Source organism: Microcebus murinus, chromosome 12, assembly GCF_040939455.1.
Source record: "Microcebus murinus isolate Inina chromosome 12, M.murinus_Inina_mat1.0, whole genome shotgun sequence".
Taxonomy (NCBI): domain Eukaryota; kingdom Metazoa; phylum Chordata; class Mammalia; order Primates; family Cheirogaleidae; genus Microcebus; species Microcebus murinus.
In genome coordinates, this window is record NC_134115.1 from 68845784 (window position 1) to 68858487 (window position 12704).

Here is a 12704-nt window from a genome sequence, read left to right on the forward strand (position 1 = left end):
TCGAAGTCAGGAGTTCGAAACTAGCCTGAGCAAGAGCAAGACCCCGTCTCTACTAAAAATAGAAAGAAATTAATTGACCAACTATAAATAGATACAAAAAATTAGCCAGGCATGGTAGCGCATGCCTGTAGTCCCAGCTACTTGGGAGGTTGAGGCAGGAGGATCGCTTGAGCTCAGGAGATTGAGGTTGCTGTGAGCTAGGCTGACGCCACGGCACTCACTCTAGCCTGGGCAACAGAGCGAGTCTCTGTCTCAAAAAAAAAAAAGAACAAGTCTTTCCACCAATATCTTAGTTGTTGGAATTTGATGGGAAGTGTATAATATCTCACACTATTAATTTGCTCCAGTTGTATAAATATGTTCAGATAAACATGTATATAATTTAGAACTGAGGGAAAGCTAAAGAACCTGGATAACAAGGGCTGACTGACAGACGGACATGTTTCTCCAGAGAGCAGGACTTGAGTTCATTAGATGGGGCCCTCGCCCATTAAACTGTTGGTTTTATCCATTTTTATGAGACACTTCAAGCTTTTTAAATTTTGAAGATGTGAAAAAGGTGGAGGAAGAGGTAACGGTACCATTCTTTTTTTTCCCAGCATATTATGGGGGTACAGAGTTTAAGGTTTCAATAAATGCCCTTTCCCCCCTCCCCTCACACGTCGGAGTCTCCAGCATGACCATCCCCCAGATGGTGCACATCTCACTCATTATGTATGTATATATCCGACCTCCTCCCACCTGCCCAATACCCTATTACTGTAGTACCTATGTGTCCACTTAGGTGCTGCTCAGTTAATACCAGTTTGCTGGTGAGTATATATGGTGCTTGTTTTTCCATTCTTGGGATACTTCACTTAGTAGTATGGGTTCCAGCTCTAACCAGGAAAATATAAGATGTGCTATATCACTGGTAACGGTACCATTCTACCTTTAAGCTGATACTACAACCTTGAGTTCAGTTTACCTGTTCACTAACCAGGATGATTGCCTTCCTGAACAACTGGCCCCCTTACTTGAGACAAATCATGCAGGCAGTTTGTAAATCAGCCAAGCTTTAAGATAGCCCATCTCCTCCCAAGCATGGTGAGAATTAGCTCCTCTTAGGGACTTTGTTTTCATACTTTTAATAGGCAGTTTCTAATTTTTAAGAATAAGGTGTTTGGGGAATCTCTTTTCTCTCAAACTAAGTCCAACCAAGTGGCAAAATTTCCAAAAAAAGTTACTACCGTTTAACAGTGTTGAGTTATCGGTTGAGTGACCGAGGAACTTGTGGTCAGCAAACATGATGAACAGATTTCTTTTAAGCCCCTCAAGCAGGAGTGCCACACTTGGACACCTATGACAAGTGTGGCAGCAGGAGATGTGTGAACGAAAGGACCCTTGTCACACTCATCACCTCTCTCCCCAACCTCTCTCCCAGATCCGCTTTTACTATGCACATGGAAGCTGGGCATTCGGCGGTTCCCGAGGAGGGCCCCAAAGATCTTCGTTGTCCTCTCTGCCTTTATCACACCAAATACAAGCGCAACATGATCGACCACATTGTGCTGCACCGAGGTAACCTCTAACTCAGTTTCCTTGGATGCAGGGGCAGGGTAGAGGGTAGCATGGGTGCGTTGTAGGGAAGCCCCCTCAAGGTGGCAGTGGCACTGTTGTCCTGGTCCCTTCCCCTCACCTCATCTCCAGCCAGGAAACCACGGTGATATAGCCACAGTGACAGCCATCGGGACAAAAACACCTGCCCGCTGGGAGGATTTCCTCCACCTAGAGGGAGGCAAAGGTGATGGGTTGTGCAGTGAACACTTCTGTAGCGTGTGTCACAGCATGAGAGATTTTTACATTCGGAATCTTCTGCCACCCACAGCCTTGTGTAGAATGCATAGGACTGAATGAGAAACACAAGTGAAGAAGGCAAATGTAATGTGTGCAGAGCTATACAGGTGTTAGAGATTCTTTTGAGGAAGACCAAAATGATGGTTTCCAAAGTAGAGTGTGGAATTTCCCTTGAAATGGATGAGGAGAAAGAATTCTTTATGATAATATTATTATATATTCTAATATTCTATGTTATATATATATATCCTATTAATATTAAATAATAGTAATGTATATATTCTCATATATATTAGAAAATCCATGGCCTTTGGACTTTACATTCTGGTTTTAAAGCCCATCTGTTTACCCTCTCTTTCATCCTGGAAAAGAGATGATTATAGCTGATGGCCACGTGTCCAGTGGGGTTCCACAACAAATGCATAACGGATGTTCTGTAAATGTTGATTCCTGCTGATAAGAACTGATACTTCTTTAGGTCCACTTTGGTCCTTCTTGGAGTTGAGTTTACTCTTGGCCAATTAAAACATTGTTAAATAACGGGCTTCCTCTGCATGGGAAGGAAACATATGTTTATGTAGAACCTGCTTTGCCCTGAAAAGATTCAAGCTGCAGGTGGATGGAAGAATGTTACTGGGATACCCATTGCAAGTCTCGATTGCTCTTTCCATCTGCCGATCTTTCTGTCTCCTTCGTTTTTTTCGCTCCTTCCCTTCTCTTTTTTTCCTCTTCCTTCCTTTGACTTTAGCCTCGGGAGGCTTTTCAATTCTTGCCACATGTGCCTCAAAAGCAATGCATGTTGTCTGCTATCCTGCTCAGATGTTGCTCACTCTGAAGTGCTGGGTATTTGGGGGGGTGTTTGCAAACCATCTCACATTTCCCCAAAGCCATTGCCTTTGGCCAGTACATTTTATGATACACTCAACCTATGTCTGCACAGACTCCATACAAGGCTGGACATTTAACACGCTCAGATTTCCCTCCTTCCCACTGCACTCTAATGAGATGGGAGACAGTTGCTGGCTGGGACATCCACGTGCAAGCTGCGAGAAGCAGCGTAGGAACACTTAGGCAGGAATTCTTGGCCCGCACGGTCTTTCCTGGTGTTCCGCCTCAGTCACCTGGCTTCCGGTCCCCCAGCCCATGTGTTGCGGTGGCTCTGTGCCCCGTCCCAGCTTGGGTACAGGCCATCAGCAGTGCTGCCGCCCAGCAGACAGAAACGGTGAGACCTCACTTTCTGTGGTTGGTTCCCTTCTTTTCCCATATTGCTACCCGGCGGGATTGGAGTTTTGATGCCTAATGAGCTCAATGACTTTCCTTCCCTGAGCTGAGAACACAGGAAAGGGGGAGGCAGAGAGAGATTAAACACCAAGGCCACGAACACTCCCATCACGCCATACACTTGACAAAGTGCTGCTTACACATGCACTGTCACTGCATCTGCCAACAACATTACGAGAGGCGGTACCATTACTTACATTTCTGTTTCATGTGTGTGCAACTGGAAGCTGAGAAATACCACATTTATTTTGTTGTTGTTGTTTAGTGTAATTTATTTGCAGTCTACTTCATTTCACAAAGGATTTATGGTATCTTAAAGACATTCGTGCAGAACTACAGAATTCAAAACAAATTGGGGCAAATGCAAAAATCAGGAGAAACCGGTGGAAAGTTCACCTATAAATATGAAAAAAAAAAGTGACCAAGAGTTTGGAAATGCAGGGGTCGCCATGAGGGTGCTGCACGTTTGTTTGTTTGCAGTGGGCTGCACATTCGGCCCTGAGATTCCTGCCGACCGTGGGAGAAAAGGAAGCAAGGAATGAGATTTAGAGTGCTTGTTAGACCTTCTTGAAATATCGTTCAGCAAATTTTCGGGCATCCTAGACGCTGAAACCCAAAGGAATTTCTGCAGCGGGTTCTCCTGAAGGGGGTGGGGTGCGCTATAGTGTGTGCATCGTGCCCACCGTAAATACAACAGGGTTCTGTAGGGCTCGTGAGAGTTGGAGCCACTGAACCAGAGTCACCCAACTGCGTGTCAGCCCCGGTCCTTGGATCCAGTGTCCCATCACATTACCCGCTGCTGGTTGTTTATGGTCTCTTCTGTTTGCTTGTGAAGATCATTTTCTGAGTCCTCATCAAGGTCAGAAAGCACCAGTCTGAAATGAACATGGGCATTTGAGGATTAATAGTAAAATAACAACAGTTACATTAATAACAATAGTTACAATTTCTGGGTGCTTACTAGGTAGCAGGCACTGTACTAAGTGTCTTATAATAGGTCATCTTATAGAATTCTCACAAAATCTACATGGTGGATGTGACTGTTACACCCAGTGACAAGGAAATAAGCTCAGAAAGGCTGAACAACCTAAGGGCAAGTGACTCCTAAGGAGCCCAGGCTTGTCTGACCCTCTGTCCTTGTCTTCGCCCACCAGGCATCACTGCCTCACCCTTGGGAAGGTGGTGCCACCTTGTTGAGTGTTCTAGTGGCTGTGGCAGTTGGATCAGAGGACAGAATTACCTGTGGGGCTGGATGTCACAGGCGAGAACCACTAACCCACAGAGAGCAGAGTGCTTCAGGACAGCCCTGTCTGTCCCCGTGCCCCGGCCTGGCTTTGGCATCCGTCCCAACTCAGGATGGCAGCTCTGTGGGAAGCTGGTCTTAACAAGTCAAGGGACAGGTTGTGTGTCTGTCTGTCTTGCAGTTCCGAGTGGGGGCCGATCTCAAAGGAACAAGATGTGGCTCCTTCTGCACCTGTCTGCTTCCTGCTCTGTGGATGAATAAATATCTCTGGTCTCTGGGGCCCTCAGCACGAGATCTTTCTCAGTACGAGGCCTTCATTAATTAAAATACTTTGGATGAAAGGCAAGAAAAACAGCTTCTGAGCTGGCCCTGAGACAGAGCTGCTGCTGGCAAGAATAGAGTTTCCATAGCTTTTTGTCCGGACAAATTGATATATTTAAGTAGGGAAGAAAGAGAGGAGAAACCATTTCATTTATGGGAAATCTGAATGGGAGGTGATCAGGGATTTGCGTTGGCTGTGGCAGAGGGAGCATGGTGTTTGTTCATGTATTCAGCAAACATTCATTATTTACTTGGTACATGCCACACTTTGCTTGCATCTTTGGGCAAGAGGAGGTGCATGAGACCCAGTACTGTCCCTCCTCAGGGGATGGAATGTGTGCATAGTGCATACTAGACAGGGAGTGATGGGTATCTAGGAGACCTGCTTCTGTCTGGGGTGGAGATAGGTGGCAGAGAGAGGTGGCTTTCAAACTGAGCCATGACAACAATTCAGCAGAGAGGACTTAAGGCAGGGTATGTTAATTTTCTAGGATTACTGTGACAAATGACCACCATCGAGTGGCTTAAAACAACAGGAATGTATTCTCTCACTGTTCTAGAGACTAGTAGTCTGAAATCAAGATGTGGTAGGGCTTTGTTCCCTTTGAAGGCTCAAGATGAGAATCCTTCTTTCCCTCTGCCTACCTTCTGATGACTCTTGGCATTCCTTGACACTCCTTGGCTTGTAGCTGCATCACTCCAGTCTCTGTCTCGGTCTTCACACAGTGCTGGTTCCTTTTTACAAGAACACCAGGCATTGGATTTAGGGCCTGCTCTTATCCAATATGCCCTTACCCAATATGCCCTTATCCAATGCTGTCTTGCCTAATTGCATCTACAAAGACGCTGTGTCTCAATAAAGTCACAGTCTGAGGTTCTACATGGACATATTTCTGGGGGATACTATTTAACCTTCTACAATAGGGGAAGGAACAATTTAATAAACCACTGAGATCAGCAAGACACGTCTGTAGAATGGCATCAGACATTTCTGGGTGCCCAAAGAGAATGGGAAGCATACCAGAGAAGTCTGTTTTGGCCAAATTATGGAGCTCTTGGATACTAGTGTAGAAATTTGAACTTTACGCAATAGACAGATGGGAAGTCAGGACAAATTTTGATCAGGTAAGACACTTATTGAATACTAATTGAGTAAAGATTGAATAAAGGATTGGAAGACTCGTCTCTTTCAGGAACTGTGAACTTAGGTCAGATCAACATTTGGTGAGATTGGCCATGATTTGAAGAGTTTAACTAGAGAAAAATTAAGCCTTGAGACTTTGTTTCAAGCACAAAGTTGGTGGAAGAACTTCTGGTCGGTTTTCATTAATGCAACAAATATGTATTGAATACCTACTATATGCTAGCATTGTTTTGTTTTTGTTTTTGTGATGGAGGATTTTTGTTATTTTTATGTATAGAAAGCCCAACACTGTACATTTAGCCTAGTTTAGTGGCAAGTTCTTTAGTCTTTGCCTTTCCCAGCTCAGCAATATGAGCCATAGATTTTGGATCCAGGACGCTGCCTCCCCAGTGGTGGCAGATCTCATAATGTCTGTCATTGTAATTGGTCCTAATAGTTTCCACCAGCTTAGCCTTTGTCTTTCGAGTTGACCTGTGTGAAGGTGACAGCAGCACAGGTCTTCCTGTGGACCAGACACTCCAGTCTCGCCTTCCCCTTGATAATGCAGGGAGGGACCCCAATGTTTCGACACAGAGCAGGCAGGAAGTCAACCAGCTCCATGGGACCCACAGCATGTTCAACCACCACCAGCTGAGCCTTCTTGTTCTCCACCAAGGTGGTGACAGTTTGAACCTCTGCTCAGAGGACAGGTGGCCTCCCAGTGGGAGCATCCCCTTTGTCAGCAGCTTTCTTCTCAGCCTAGGCCAACAGTCTCTGCCTCTTCTCCTGCTTGGTCTCTGCACTATACTCATGGGCCAGCTGAAGCAGCCGAGTGCCTGTTTGGTGGTCCAAGGCCTGGGAGAACTGGTTAATTGCAGGAGGCACCTTCAGCGCCTATAGAAGGTAGCCCTTTGCCGCTGCAACCAGATGTAGCAGGGCCATTGGACAATGCAGGTGAGGTCCCCTTTGGGTTTGAGGTCCTGTCCAATGCCAGAATTCTTCAGCCTTTCCTCAATCAGGGGATTCACCACCTTCTTGGCTTCCTGCTTCTTCACAACAGCAGGGGCCAGGGCCACCTTCTTCCTCTTGGCTGCCTTTTCTTTGGGCATCTTGGAAGGCTGGAGGAGAAAGTGCTAGCATTGTTTTAAGCTCTAGGGATACAGCCATGAAAAATCAGGCAGGGTTTGTGCACTGAAGGAACTTGAACTTGAATGGGAAGAGAGACAATAGGCAAGTGAATAAATAGTTCCATTGGTATGTTTCTGTTGAGTTTATCACCATTGGAAGCCCAATGTCTCACACATAGCTTCGCGCATATGTACCTTGCGCACCCATAGTGAGCCTGAAAAGTTGGGCACAGATTGAATTTAAGGGATGAAACACAGTTTTGCCAAATATTTACATTGTGATTATGGAGCTATGTAGTCACTGCTACTGATCTCCAGTTGGTGTATTAACTTTAAGTTTCTGTTTCCCAGTATGTAGACAAATGCTGAAATTTAACTGAACTTTGCAAGTGGGAGTCTTGGGAACAGAAGTAATCTCCCCTAATTTATCTGATCAGTGTCATTTTTCTTGAGGAAAAAAAAAGCTACAGTGAGATTGCCAATCTTTAATGTTATTCAGTGAAACTTCATGTTCCATTCCAACCCCACCAAATATCTTTGCCTGTTAGAATTAGAGATGCCATTCCCATCTCTCTCTAGCTCGAGGGTGGTGGCCTGGCCAACATGAAAACTTAATACTTCTCACCAGGAGCTGTTTTGCTTGTGTTTATGTGTGTCTATTTATGGTTATATTTTTGGATGATTGGTTTTTTTTGAATAGTGTTATTTTCTTAACGGCTTTCTCTCGTACACTGCCTTTGTCTCTTTTTGGCCTAGAAGAGTAGGTCTTTGGTTTGGCCCAAAGAGGGACTCAGTCCTCTAGAATGATAATTTGCATAGAGTTTGTTGGAGTGAAGGATTTCCAAATCCTTCCAAATCCGTTTAGACTTGGCATGCTCTGGGAAGGAAACCGACGTATGTTGTGGTCTGCCTTTCAGGAAGAATTTGTACTTGATGATTCTGAACTCCACCGTAATGTGGTTTTTCACCGATTTGAGCAGAACTGACCCCTTTGTAGTTGCAACTCTGCAGATTTTTCCACTGAGCTCCACCGGAGCTTGACAGTGTGCAGTTCTCAGCTCCGGTTGTGCCTTAGCACACATGTGCTTCAATGTGACATTACTCTGGGGCTCAGCCTCTTGGGTTTTATGTCCCACTGCAACACCAAGCATCTTTTGAGTAGGAGGAGATGAGAGACACAATCCATCTTGTAGTCGAACTGGTGAAGTCATAATATTTTTGCAGCCAGTGCTAGAAGCTGAGTCACAATGAGTGTGATTCAGGCCCTGATTTCTTACCCAAGGTAATTTTGAGAGGTGTGAAGTCAAAAAGACCCACAGTTGTCACTGCCCCCATAGGAAAAAAAAAAAAAACCCTGAGCACTGAGCTTCTGTAGCCAAGGCAGGGCCAGTCCATACCTGGAAACCTTCCAGCCGTTAGCTTTATGTCCTTCACTTGCCTCAGTAATGAATAACCTCATTCAGAAAACACCATCAGTCATTTGCCCACCTTTCAAAGTCTGTCTTGTTTTTTTTTTTATCTTGAACATGTTAGCCATGTTTTCAGAAAGGAGAAAAAGTTAACTTTTTTCTAAAACTAATGTCTTAGTAAAAACCCATATAATTAAGAGACGTGGCACACTTAGTTTGGAAGTGGGAAGTCTCACATTTCAGAGAAAATAAGCAGAGAAATGGTCTTTTCTTAAATCCAGAAGATACTTGAAAGATATTCAGATATTAATGGTCACCTTAGAAATCTGTGGCTCTTACATTTTTAAGATATCAGGAATGGAAGTCTTATGAGTACACTGGGTACAGCTTGGCTGTTCCCAGGAAGGTCACAGCAGGGGTGCCGCGGGAGGGGGCCAGCAGAGGTCAGGAGACCTGTACTCCCAGGTCACAACTTTGTGCTGAACCAGAGGTGTGACTTTGAGGAAGTAGCTTAATTGATCAGTTCTCAGTTTCTTACATCCATAAACTGAAGAAAATAGAACTGACTTCACAGGGTGCTATGAGAATAAAAAGTTGCAGCGAGGGCAGAACACCTAACGTCACTTGAACCACAGTGAGCACTTAATAAATTGCAGTGGCGTTCCCATTAATTAGTATTATTTGAACCCCGGGCCATTATTCTGAGTGCTCGTGACTTTGTGTAACATTCACTTAGACACACATAGTGAAATTGGAAACTGCAAAGAAAACCAACCAGAGTGGTAGAGGAATTGAAAAGGAGACCCATTAAAAAATAAAGTTTGAAAAGAACCTAGTATTGACTATGGAGAAGTGAAGACTGGATAGTGACTGAATGTCTGTCTTCAACATGGGTGGGGCATCGTTATATGGAAAATGATACCTGGCTGTTCTCCATCACCTCGGAGGTCGAGGGACAGGCACCACAGGCCAGAGCCAAAGAACCAAAGTGGAAGCAGTAGAGACGACAAGATACAAATCAGGACCAAGTGCAGAGAGAGCAAGGGGGGTGCAGTTCCAAGGAAGGGCCAGTAAAATTCACGCCAACACTTCCCCTGAACTGCTGAGGTCTAAAGGCGTACCCCAGTGTGGGGGCTGGCCCCAGTTCAGCCTGCACGCCACACGCCTTGCTCTGGGCCCCAGCTTGCTTACGGGTCACGCGTTACTCAGAGCAGTTGCAGTTCATTCCTGGCACTTTGCTTAGAGCATTGGTTCTCACTCAACTGGGGCCAATCTTGCCTCCCCAGGGTGCGTTAGTCTGCAAGGCGTTTTTGGCTGTCATGACTGGGCAGCAGGGGCTGCTATTGTTACGTAGCGAGTAGAGGCCAGGGTTACTGATGAACATCCTGCGATGCCCAGGATAGCCCCGACAACAAAGAACTATGTGGTCCCAAAATGTCAACAGTGCTACTATTGAGAATCCCTGAGTTAGAGGAATAGAATATCCTAACGCGGATTCCTTTAGACCTACTAGTGTACGCCAAAGCGTTTTTTCCTCTGTTGACACCAAACCATAGAACTGGATGGTTATAAGGCTGTCAAACATTTGCGATTCTGAAAAAAAAAAACTGTGGATTGTGTTATAATCATGTGTTTCTTAGTTATCTGCTATACTTTGGTTTAAAAATATTTATATTTCTAAACAAGCAGCTGACTCGTTGTATAGGGAAAATAACATGCATTAATGCTCCAGGGAGTATGTTGCAGACAGCATCTTCCACGCGTCCTCTGCCCAGGATTTTGCTGGCTGATGAATCGCTGCATTCAGGGACTCCCAAGGAGTGACTGCCCCGTAGTTAGAATGTTGTGGTTCAGACTAAGGCATGATGTTGGGTAGGGAAAACTCCCGAGGGGCCAAACACAGGCCAACAACAAGGGGAGAACTCTGAGTCGCATCAGCACGCAAAATACTGATGCTCTGGAAACGTTGCTTTTCAGTGACTCTGGGAATAAATCATGCTTTCTTGACTTTAATAATACATTGCTGTTTCTAAATAATATAAGTATATGTTGTGTGCGTCCATTTGTAAACTTTCGGAGTCTTCTGAAATCCAGACACAGCATGAAACACACGCTATATTTGATTCTTGCATAAATAGCACGGATTTTAATTTTATCCCAGTTATGGATATCTGGCGCGTGCGCCGATACTGTGGGCAGACTGGTGTGAAATTTAATTTGAGCAGTTAAACACAAGGGTGAGAGAGTGCAAAATAAACAAGCACACGCATTTCCAGCCCTACAGCATTTGGTATGTTAATGGGAAAAGCACCCAAATCCTCTGTCTCTCTTTTATTTTTTCCCTTCTGACAATCAGATTACAGATTGTATGAAAAGGCACAAATCCTCCAGGTCTCCCACGCGACCCCCGCCTTCCGGGAATGTTGATAGCCGCCGTTTCATTGGTGAGGTCTTCATAGTTGGTGTTGGAGATTGAGTGAATGAAAGTGTACGGGTTTCTTTGTTTTCAAATTTGATATTAGATTAGAGAGTCCCTTGGACAAGGGAATAGTCTTGTGGAGAGCATCTTAGAAGCTGGAACAGGAATGGAATTGGCGATAGTGAGAAATAACAGATTTGCAGTTAGGCAGACCTGGTTTCACATCTCAGCTTTGCCAATTACAATGTCCATGACCTTTGGAGAGTTACTTACAGACTCTGTTGTTGCCCACTTTTACTTACTTGTAAAAATGGGAGTAACTCTCTAGCCTCATGGAGTTTTTGGTAGAAAAGGTACTGGCATGTATCATAGGTGCCCAGTTAATGTCAGTTTCCTCCCCCCCTTAAAAACATCTGTGAATCCAGCTGCAGCAACACCTGTGGGGAAGGAGGTTGTACTAATGGGTGTTGTCAGTGATCATCGACGTTGGTAGAAGTGGCAGCCACTTCATTCCTCCTCCCTGCCTTAATCACTGCCATTCAGGAATTCGCGAACACCTTCCAGCCTGCCCCATCTCTGTTCATAGGGCATGGTGGGTATTAAGTACACAAAGAGCTTTTGGGTTTAAAAACACCGACTTGTACCGGAGGAGTATGTTGTTTGGGGTGCTAGGAGAGGGAGCAGCGTGCGTGGGTGTCAGTTCACAGACCCAGACCCACGAGAAACAGCAGGATTGACCGGGTGAGTGTCTTCTTTAGAAAGAACACCTGTTGGCCGTCAGTAAAAATTCACCTCTCTCCATTCGATTTCTTTCCACAGAAGAGCGAGTTGTCCCCATTGAAGTGTGCCGTTCCAAACTGTCAAAATACTTGCAGGGAGTAGTTTTCCGCTGTGATAAGTGTACCTTCACCTGCTCCAGTGACGAGAGCCTCCAGCAGCACATAGAAAAGCACAATGAACTGAAACCTTACAAGTGCCAGCTCTGCTACTATGAGACCAAGCACACGGAGGAACTGGACAGCCACCTTCGGGATGAGCATAAGGTATTTGCCCAGGACTTCCTGCCTCCCGCCCCCAGCACCCCTGTGGGGATGTAGTCACACCCACTGTGACCACACAGAAACATGAACTAACATAATTGTGAAAGTGACGTTTAGTTTTTTTGCTGTTACAAAAGAAATGTAAGGTCATTTTAGAAAATTGTAAAACATAAGTGGGCGGGGGAAGGGCAGATCACCCCTAATTCTACCACCTCCATCCAAGAGCTGAACATTTTTGGTCTCTTCTCTAGAAGCACTTTCATTTGTTTCACATAAAAGTGGGATCATACTATACATAAAATATTGTATCTTGGTTTTTCTTTTTTAACTTATTCTAACAGAAGTATTTTTCTGTATTATTGGAAGTGTATTACCGAAAGATTTGGCAAACTTTCTGTAAAGGGCCAGAGAGTGGATATTTTGGCTTTGCAGACTAAAATGTGGTGTCACTGGCAATAGCTCAACTTTGCTGTTGTAGCAAGAAAGCAGCCATCGACACTACATAAGCCAGTGGACGTGGCTGTGTTCCAATAAAACTTTATCTATAAAAATCGGCAACAGACCGTGGACCCATAGTGCCCAAGCCCTGTTTCATCTGAGAGATATGCCACCATGTTCCTCAGCCATGGGGGCTGTTTCCAATATTTTGCTAGCTACAGAGATTTTCAAAGGCATCACCATGTATGTCTGAACATTACAAGGATTGTAAAATATGTGTTTGATTTGGTGAGGGGAATTGCTAAAGATCATGCTAGCACAGGATGTAAAATAAAGGGTTGGTGGAAAAAATTCTCTCCCAGAGGTTTGCTGCTCAGAGGGCAGAGATCACAGGGGACGGCGTCCTCGCTCTGCACGGGACTCCTCTGGCACATCCTGGACTGAGATGTTTCTTTTTGGTCCTGTGT

The 12704-nt window shown here is 44.9% G+C and overlaps 1 protein-coding gene and 1 pseudogene across 5 annotated transcripts in view; one reads left to right on the forward strand and one right to left on the reverse strand.

The window, feature by feature from the left end:
- ZNF462 (zinc finger protein 462) overlaps positions 1 to 12704 on the forward strand; it is a 138829-nt gene that overhangs the window by 103219 nt on the left and 22906 nt on the right. For all 5 annotated transcript variants that reach the window (XM_012736784.3, XM_076008899.1, XM_012736786.3 and 2 more), the window contains exons 9-10: positions 1424 to 1560; positions 11579 to 11802. In XM_012736784.3, coding sequence (XP_012592238.1) covers positions 1424 to 1560; positions 11579 to 11802 — 361 coding nt within the window. The remainder of the gene's footprint in view (positions 1 to 1423; positions 1561 to 11578; positions 11803 to 12704) is intronic.
- Positions 6122 to 6913, reverse strand: LOC142874302 (large ribosomal subunit protein eL8 pseudogene; annotated as a pseudogene).